The sequence below is a fragment of the Rutidosis leptorrhynchoides genome, chromosome 4 (genome assembly GCF_046630445.1).
Source record: "Rutidosis leptorrhynchoides isolate AG116_Rl617_1_P2 chromosome 4, CSIRO_AGI_Rlap_v1, whole genome shotgun sequence".
NCBI lineage: Eukaryota > Viridiplantae > Streptophyta > Magnoliopsida > Asterales > Asteraceae > Rutidosis > Rutidosis leptorrhynchoides.
The window spans coordinates 103226824-103236708 of record NC_092336.1 but is presented as its reverse complement, the minus strand read 5'-3'; the positions used below and the strand labels follow the sequence as shown (position 1 = coordinate 103236708).

The 9885-nt window shown below is 35.6% G+C and overlaps 1 protein-coding gene across 1 annotated transcript; it reads left to right on the top strand.

The window, feature by feature from the left end:
- The first annotated feature begins 4068 nt into the window (after positions 1 to 4068).
- LOC139840868 (uncharacterized) lies at positions 4069 to 7630 on the top strand. Its single transcript, XM_071831110.1, has 7 exons — positions 4069 to 4438; positions 4697 to 4938; positions 5016 to 5138; positions 5285 to 5401; positions 5863 to 6045; positions 6563 to 6704; positions 7152 to 7630. Exons 1-7 carry the CDS (start codon positions 4069 to 4071, stop codon positions 7328 to 7330), a joined length of 1356 nt encoding a protein of 451 aa, XP_071687211.1. The 3' UTR covers positions 7331 to 7630.
- Positions 7631 to 9885: the final 2255 nt, after the last annotated feature.

Sequence of the window (9885 nt, the reverse complement as noted above, 5' to 3'; positions counted from 1 at the left end):
TCATTCATAACCGGAACAACATCGCTATCATCTTCTTCAATTTCCGCATATCCATTCAATATATTCGCACACAAACAACATTCTTCATTCACCTTCTCATCCAATCATATTTCACGAATGTCCTGTTGTAGTTCCCATTCCAGACCTATTAATTAATGCAAAACGAAAGAAATCCGATACGAAATTTACTGACGGCGGTCAAGTTTCAGTCAACGACTTCGTTTTAGTTACTAAAAACGATCGATCATTGAATATGAGTAATAAATCGTTTTCCGGCAGGCGTGCGTTATGGCGAAAAATTTAGACTTTTTTGCACCGTTGGTCCTTCAATTATACACAAAATTGCAATCCGAGTCCCTCAAGTTTTTTTTTTTGGATTTTCGAGTCCTTAAAATTGCAAAATTTTGCAATCCGAGTCCCTCCGTCAGTTTTCCGTCTAAATTAGCCGTTAACCCTTGACATGTGCCATGCATGTGAGGGTAAAATCGTCTTTTTACTCTTTTCTTCGACTTTTTTGCTTCGCTGGTCCTTCGTTTATAGACAAAAAATTTCCTTTCTTCTTTTTTGTTTTAAATAAATAAAACCACTTTTCTATTAAAACATCACAAAATCAAATCTAAATCACAAACACCTACCGATTTCATTTCATTAGTACTCAAATTCACATCAGATTACAAAAAACTAAATCAAAACATTACAAATTTATCTCTAAAAATTCTACGGTACTCGTTCTTCATTATCTTCATGAGTTCAAAATTGTAAAATCAACACTTGATGATTCTAGACACAATCATAGTTTCAGATTCGTGATCTACAACAGAAAAAGAAACTTCGTCATCATTCATATCAGTTTAACAATTTCGAATTCAAGGAGAATTAGATCGTGTTCTTCATTCATCGAAAACTCAAACTGTTTTAGTCTCCGGATCAATCTGGAAGGATTTAAGGAAAACTACAAACGCATATTTTTTTGAAATATTCAATTGAACGTTCCTGTAAAGTTATAGCTTCCAATTCGAAGAATCGATCTCGAATTTTGAAGTCAAAGGCCCGGATTCAAAAGTCAACCGTATTGTTCATGATCAAAGTCGAGTGATACAGGTTGTTTCAGACAATGAACTTGATTGTCGAGTGTTAGAAAATGAATTTAGAACAGTTTTCATGAAGGATTTATTGCCTGAAAAACAAGTAGATCATGAATTTCGATTTTGTGTTCATAAGTTAAAGTTCACCCCTGTTCAAGTTGGTTATTTATATTCAGTTATCGATTAAAACGGATCAATTGGTTGAAAAAGTTAATTCCTTGTTTAATACAATTTGATAAAGGAGTGACTAAACAAATTCTTGTTCAAGATAATGATGAGTACGTAGTAGGGTTGATAACGTTCTTTAAGTTTTCCACAAGGGCGATGATTCGTACACCACCACTTTTTAGCCATACACCACCAACTGTGCTTTAAAGTATTGTAGTGTACAACACAACAATGCACATTTAGTGGTGTATGGCTAAAAATGGTGGTGTACGAACCACCTCCCTTTCCACAAATCTAAGAAAATAATTTCTTTTGAAAGAGAGTGTTAACATTTGATTTTGATTTTGTTCCCGTGTACTTTGTAACCTTTGTGTTTATTTCGACTCATATTATTCTCAAGTATGAGTCCTCTTTGTACCTTTAATTCATATATATATATATATATATATATATATATATATATATATATATATATATATATATATATATAATATTATGCTTGGCCTTAAAAAAAAAACCTTGAGGGACTCGGATTGCAATTTTGTCTATAAACGAAGGATCAACGTAGCAAAAAAGTCGAAGAAAAGAGTAAAAAGACGATTTTACCCTCACATGCATGACACATGTCAAGGGTTAACGGCTAATTTAAACGGCAAACTGACGGAGAGACTCGGATTGCAAAATTTTGCAACTTTAAGGACTCGAAAATCCAAAAAAAGAACTTGAGGGACTCGGATAGCAATTTCGTGTATAATTGAAGGACCAACGGAGCAAAAAAGTCAAAAATTTATTGCATCAAAAAAAATCCGGAGCATAATTTTGTTTAACGTTATTACTTTAGTTTATGGTAAAAAATAAATCTGATTATATAATACTGTATATTAATTTGTATAATTTTTAATTTATTATTATTGTTTAGCTAATTTTGTACTTCGTATTTGTTATGTTGATAATACATAAAGATACTTTTGGAAAAATATGTTAAAGGAATTATTTGTTTTAATTGTCAAAGCTAGTGACATACCAGTATTGAAAGAAGTTGAAGCAGTGATGGATCCTGCAACCTTCACTGTTGTGAGATTTGTCGTTTCAACCATTCCATTTCTTCCATTTGCTTGGAGATCTCGGGGTGACGTTCGAACTCGCAATTCCGGAATGGAGTTAGGGTTGTGGGTCAGTTTAGGGTATATCATGCAGGCTCTTGGACTGCTGACTTCTGAGGCCGGTCGAGCATCCTTTTTTTCGATGTTTACTGTAAGTCATTCGTGATGTGAATCAATAATCAATAAACCTTTGTTTCACTATAAATGTACAGCTGATATACAGTGATGAGTATGACAAAACCAGGTAATTGTGGTTCCGTTGATTGATGGTATGCTAGGATTAGTGATTCCTACTCGTACTTGGTTCGGTGCTACTATGTCAATTGTTGGGGTTGGTATGCTGGAATGTAGTGTTGCAGTTGTAGGAATTACTCGGTCAATACTTGGTCAAACTGTAATCACCAATACATCAGTAGTTTTTTATGCTTCTCTATTACTTTATCAAGTAACTAACGAAGTTTTCAATACAAAGCAAGGTTGGAAAAGTCGCGAGACGGAGACGTGCCAGTGGGGACTTTGAAACGACTAGTCGGTTGGGGTCGAGTCCGGCATTGACTAATGTTGACTTTTAGTAATATTTACAAATGATATATCAAACATATATATTTTTAGCGTATAGGGAACACGATCCGAGTAAAAAAAATATTAAAATTTTACCTATGTTTGACCAACATTGATTTTGCCTGACTCTTGACTTTTTAGCGTTGACCGACTAATTTAACGTTTTTGGGCGAAACGGGACGAGATAGTTACCAAACTGACTAGTTGGGTGAGACGGCCGCCGTTTACAACAATGATAAACGGTTTGAACCATAATATTTTTTTCCACCCTTCCTTTGTGCAAAATTGTTGTTCCCTTTTTTACGTTGAGCTAACATATTTATAATCTAATAAAACAGATGACAGCAATGTGTGATATATCAGCAACGGAAACTGCGATTATTTATGGGTTGGAGCCAGTTTGGGGTGCTGGTTTTGCATGGTTTCTCCTTGGTGAAATGTGGGGTGTGTATGGATGGTTTGGTGCTGCTCTTGTTCTAGGTCAGCATAATCAAATCATATGTCACATAAGGTAGTCATTTTTCGATGTGAAATAACACAAAAAATTATAACTCGGGCTTGATCTTTCTTCAGGTGGAGGTTTAATGGTGCAGATAATCGGTGCATCATCTCCCAGTTCATCTGGAAAACACGACGTTTCTAACAAAGATGATATTGTTCTTCGTGCCGATAGGAAAACTGGCCTTTCTATATCTCCGGTTCCAATTAGCTTAAAGAAGTGATCCTAGCCCACATTAGCAGTAGTATATCCTATGAGTACATAATAAATGTAAATGTTACTAGAATAATGAAAGCAGCCTAACCAAGTGTATAGAAATTTTAAGTAATGAGCTCACTAGAATATACATATATATGTGAAGAACAAGTGGAGGCAATGTCACTTGATAAAACAATCTTTAAATACTTTAATTGGCATTATTTTATCTCTACCATTATTATAACATTATAACATAAACTACATTAATAAATTCTATGTATTGAATTGGATATTTCACAATATAATAATAGTTAAAATGTAATATGAAGATGTGATGCAGAAACAGAAAAGATAACATCAAACGTACCTGCACTGAAAAATGAGCTGTTGACCACAAGGGCAATAATGTCATTTTCACTCACACTGCTCCAGTAAGCTCGAGATATTCACATTCATGGCTGCCCACTCACCATGGAGATTGCAATTGCAATGGGAGAAATCAGCATTACCAAAAAACAAATCATTAAACATACGCGTTCATTCTATCATCTACACTCACAGAAAACGTTGTTCTTTCACCTCCTACACGACGTCGTGTTGTACTTCCAGACCTAATAATAATGCTGTAAGTAAATCCGATAAACAACTTACGATTGTAAAAGTTTCAGTAAACGACGAAGTTTCGGTAACTGAAACAAAGCAATTACCGAACAACAAGTTGATTAATCTCAACTACAAGCCGTTATTTGGATGGCCGAAGAGTTTTATTGTATCGAAGAAAGTTCGGGGCATCATTTTGATGAACCTTATCACTTTACTTTACGGTATACCTATATTATTCTATATTTATGATATTTATGTTAGTTTTATTTATAATTTGATAAATTTATTTAGTTATAATCCGTATTATATTTGTAAATTGTAAATTCGTTGTTGATTAATTCAGTTGATTTGAATGTATAAGGCTAGAATGCTATATAATGTTTGGATTGCATCTTTATAATTACTTCATTTGTGTTGATTGGAAGACAAATACAGTTAAAAAAAACTTCAAGCCTTTTGTTTATTTTTAAATGTTGTAGCTAGTAACATACCAGTGCTGAAAAAGGTGGAGGCCATTGCGGACCCCGCGGCTTTCACTGTCGTTAGATTTGCTATTGCCGCCATACCATTTCTCCCGTCTGTTTTGAGATCTCGGGGTGACGTTCGAACGTTCAATTCAGGAATTGAGTTAGGGTTATGGGCTAGTTTAGGCTATCTAATGCAAGCTCTCGCACTGCTGACTTCTGATGCTGGGCGCGCGTCCTTTATTGCCATGTTTACTGTAAGACAATATGATTTTTGAATTAAATCGTTGTTATGTATTTAATGATATGGTAAATATGACCTGAATTAAACCAGGTAATTGTGGTTCCGTTGATTGATGGTATGCTAGGAGCCGTGATTCCAGCCCGTACTTGGTTTGGAGCTCTTATGTCCATTATTGGGGTTGGCATGCTTGAATCTAGTGGCTCACCTCCATGTGTAAGCATTATCTAAAGCCCTATTTTGTTATAGTTGTCGTCACCTAATTGCTATCGCATATGTTTTGGTAATGTATAGATGAAGCCCGTTTCAAACGCATAAGTTTTATGACCAGGTACGAATAATGTTTTCTTTGAATCTGTCAGGTTGGAGATTTTTTGAACTTTTTAAGCGCGTTATTCTTTGGTATACACATGCTTAGAACTGAACATATATCTAGGAAAACAAACAAAGAGGACTTCTTAGCAGTCCTTGGATACGAGGTCAGTTGATTTTATTGTTGATACTCCTGCATGTGATTAATTTTAGGTACATTTTATGGGACGCGTTTTAATCTCTACTGTATGTTGTATTAGTTAATTTTAATTATTTCTTTTAATCAAGGTTGCAAATCGCTACTCGGGGAGTATTTGGTCTGGACTTTTTAGGGAGTACTCGGAAACTCGGGGAGTACTCCGATGTTGACTAAGTTTGACTTTGACCGAGTTTTGACCAATTTTGACTGATATTCAGAGTAATCCTGAGTTTTGACCGATTTTCCTAGTAATCCCGAGTTTTGGCTGAGTTTGACCAGGTTTGACCGAGTACTCCCCGAGTTTAAAAAATTGAGTACTCGCCGAGTAATTCCAAGTTCTCCAACACTGCTTTTAATCACGTACTTTTGGTCCTAATTAATACGATTGTGATGAATTTTGTAACACTATTTCAACCGTCTAATATATAGGTGTGTGTTGTTGCTTTCTCATCTATTATATGGTATTTGATTGGAGGCACGATTGATGGTAGCCTTGAATATCATCCATCGTCTTGGAAATGGGCAAGTTTCTTGAAGTGGATTGTGAATTTCCCTTGGATACCGGCTTTATATACCGGTGTGTTTACGACTGGACTATGCTTGTGGATAGAGGTACAATTTTTATGTTTTTATATGATATTCTTAAAAAAATGAACTAAGTTGAGGATTAATGACTTAAGATAAATATATAAGGTATGCATTTTGTAATTGTCAACCTCTGCAATTTACACTTGTATCAAATCATGAATGTTATCACACCATATTAAAAAGACCTGTTTTGAACCTAGAGATGATAACTTAAAACATACAGTTATGAGCATGTCAGTTTAAGTTATGTTCAATTTAAATATATTAGGATGATAATTAAAATGATGTATTGTTTCTAGTCACAATGTTGCACATGTATTTAAACAAATGTGTCTCAGGGCGGACCCAATCTAACCGAAATTAAAGAGTAGCCGCTTTGACCCGTTATCCAATGGTACAAACCCACCAAGTTCGCCACGTATACTTGAATCTTTCAATAAAAGTCCTCTGGTCCTACTTTCTGGGAAATATGGCTATGCCTTATAGTTTCCATTCATTGTTTTAACAATTTAGGCTAATGTAATACCATCATCTGAAACAGATGGCAGCAATGCGTGATGTATCAGCAACAGAAACTGCAATTATTTATGGACTGGAGCCAGTTTGGGGTGCTGGTTTTGCATGGTTTCTGTTAGGTGAAAGGTGGGGTGTTTTTGGATGGTTTGGGGCTGCTCTTGTTCTAGGTCAGCTTTTTCTTTTAGCTCTCTTAACTTAATTAGATACAGTAAAAATTGTTTCTTTAATGCAGTTTTACGCTTTAACTTGTAAAGATATACTCCATAGTCATTTTTAGGTGAAATTAATAACCAACACAAACACTATAATTTTGAAATTAGCAATTGACATGTTGTATTAGCAGTAGCATGAATTGCAATTTGTAAACTGTTCCTGGTCACACATTGTAAACTGTTCTTGGTCACACATATAAAATAAACTAGATGGAGGTCCGGCGGCCCACTCCGTTGGGCCAAATGATTGGGCTGGAAAAAAATATTTCTCGAAAAAAAAAGAGGACAAAATTGCTAACGCCATGCTGACGTCAGCCCGTTACTATTCATCCAGCTCCGCTATTATACTTATTGATAATGATAATTGATAATAAACTGGGGCATAATTGATAATTTCTGCAGGTGGAAGTTTGATGGTGCAGATAGTTGGGGCTTCATCCCCGAGTTCATATGTAGAAAGTGATGATTCTCGTAATGAAGAAGATTCTACTACACTCGTTTCAAATACGGAAAACGAAATTTTTGCTTCTCCAGTTCTTGTCGGTTCCAAAAAAGACGTATCCGATCTTTTAAACAAGTAATTCTAAACCAAGTGTCATTACATACATGTGATCAAGGTTGTCAAGATCGAGGTCGTAATCAGGATCATTTTCATCTTCATATGATTGGATCACAAGATCCTACTAGTGTACCATCAACGGTCAAGATTCAAGGTTTTAACTTGATAGTGAAATACAGTTCAGAGAGAATAAGATCACTAAATTTAGTTGTAAAAGTTGCAGACTTGATGAACATTACCTAGCTACTCATCCATTTGTTCTCATTTCTTGATAAACGATATTAGTACATTCACGGCTTATAAATTAATTCAAGTGAGAAAATTGGACCGATGATCTTTTTGAAATGTAATTGCTTTCCTTGATCTCTAATGAGAACAATACAAGATATATAAAGAGAATGCAATGGGCCTACAACAATAAGGGCAAAATTAATGGGCCATGAAATCTAGGTAGCAACCTACAGAGTTGGAGCTGGAGCGGAGCGAATAGTCAAGTTGGAACGGAACTCCAAAAGAGATGTTGGTAAGCACTTGGTGAAAATATTTGTGTACCGGTATCGGATAGGAACATGATGAACACGAACATGCCTTCTAGCAACAAGGTCTCAAACAAAGTGAATATCAATCTCAATGTGTTTCGTCTTTTGATCCTGAACTGGGGTGGACGAAAAGTAAACAACACTCTTATTATCACATTAGACAATAATAGTGGAGAATAACAGGCAATGAAGCTCGTGAAGGAGGTTGCATAACCAACAAGTTTCAACAACCACATTTTACGACAACACGATATTCGGCTTCAGCATTGAAGCGTGGCGGCGTGTGTTCGACCTTAGAAGACCGAGATAGTGATTTGATTCCCTGAAAAAACACAATAACTAGATGTAGATCTGCAAGGAAAGGGGCATCCCGCCCAATCAGCATCTGAATAAGTCACAAGAGACGTCGTTGAAGAATAAAACAATCGAAGGCCTAGATCAAGAGTCCCTCGAACATACCAAGGAATGCGTATGAGCTCCGAAAAATGAGTCTCGTTAGGATCGTACATAATAAGGGAGATGTGTTTAACTGCATAAGATATATCTGGTCGCGTGAAAGTGAGAGATACTAAAAAGTACTTGCAAGACTACGATACAACGTAGGTTTACCCCAAGCTTAGAGTCAGTGTCGACATGTGTAGGGTTTTCAATGAAGCATATGAGCACGGTAAGAATTTCAATAGCATACTTCTTCTGGGAGAGAAAAATCCCAGAAGAATTACGAGTTACATAAATCCCCAAAAAATAATTCAACGGTCTCAAATCCGTCATAGAAAACTCCCTAGAAAACTCCCGGTGTAGAGACTGAGACCGTATGATCCATCGAAGAAAAACGGTTGCGGAAGCGGTCAGAACAACATCATCGCGGCTACTATTCGAACACCCACCAAATATAAACAAACTGTACAATGAACATTATCGTGTATACTACCCCATAAATATATAATTATTAAATCATCTTAGATGAAGTGAACTAGGGGTGATAAAACAGGAAATAATTGAGCATGCAGAGGACTTGATGATTATAAAATCCCAAAGAGCTGATACCATTTCCATAGATGTCTTCATCAATTTGCATAATAATTTCATAAATTAAAAAGAGGTCATATCGATGGCTCTAAGTGGAATCCAAACTAAGCAAATAACGATAAAGTCAGATGGAGATTTGTTCCATCAATTACTACGAAATCGGCCACATCAATTAGTCGATATCAGCCCCGAGTATGTAAAAGGTGTTAATTTGCACGATGGTCATGAATGGGGTGTTGTTGGATGAATCCTCACTTGGACCTTTTTTCATGGTAACCTGCACCTTTCATTTTCTTAATTTGCTTAATTAAGTTTTACACGGATGATAAATAAATGTAATCTAGTGGTTGAGGTCTTAATTTCCTCACACAAGGTTACAGAGTTAAACCTCACTAACAATGTATCTTAATATTACTACTAGAAATATGAGAACGGGCAATGAATATTTCTGTGACGATCTAAACTCAGCCGCTAAAAGCACGCTAAACGACAAAAAATTCCACTTTATTAACTTATTTTGGTCAAGCTTTTCACCATGGCAAATACTATGCAGCTGATTTTACAATTTAATTTTGGATTTTGTTTCTTTATTCTATTTTATATGCGGTTAATTAGACCGCATACATCTGATTATAAACCACTCCCTTTTTCGGGATATATAGCTTGAACAGAAAAACTTTATTCATTTACTTATTTATAACTTACATGTGGTAGTGTTATATATTTTAAGTAATTATAATTATGATAATATTGTTGTTAACAATATAGCAGAAGGGAAGTAAAAGGTGGCCAAAGAAACACTCGAAGCGATCGACGAGGATAAAAAGTCAGTGTGCTACAATGTAATCGGGGGCGATATATTGGAAGCTTACAAGACGTTTATGATCACGGTAGATGTTGACACGAATGGAGAAGAGAACGTCGTTACTTGGACTTTTCACTGCGAGAAGCTCAATGAGAGTGTCCCAAATCCAGATAGTTTGATGGATTTCGTTCTCAGTGTTACTAA

Coding starts and splice junctions, on each gene's coding strand:
- LOC139840868 (XM_071831110.1), top strand. CDS start 4,069: ATGGCTGCCCACTCACCATGGAGATTGCAATTGCAATGGGAGAAATCA. Junction 5,139..5,284: donor CTAGTGGCTCACCTCCATGT/GTAAGCATTATC, acceptor TGAATCTGTCAG/GTTGGAGATTTTTTGAACTT. Junction 5,402..5,862: donor TAGCAGTCCTTGGATACGAG/GTCAGTTGATTT, acceptor TCTAATATATAG/GTGTGTGTTGTTGCTTTCTC.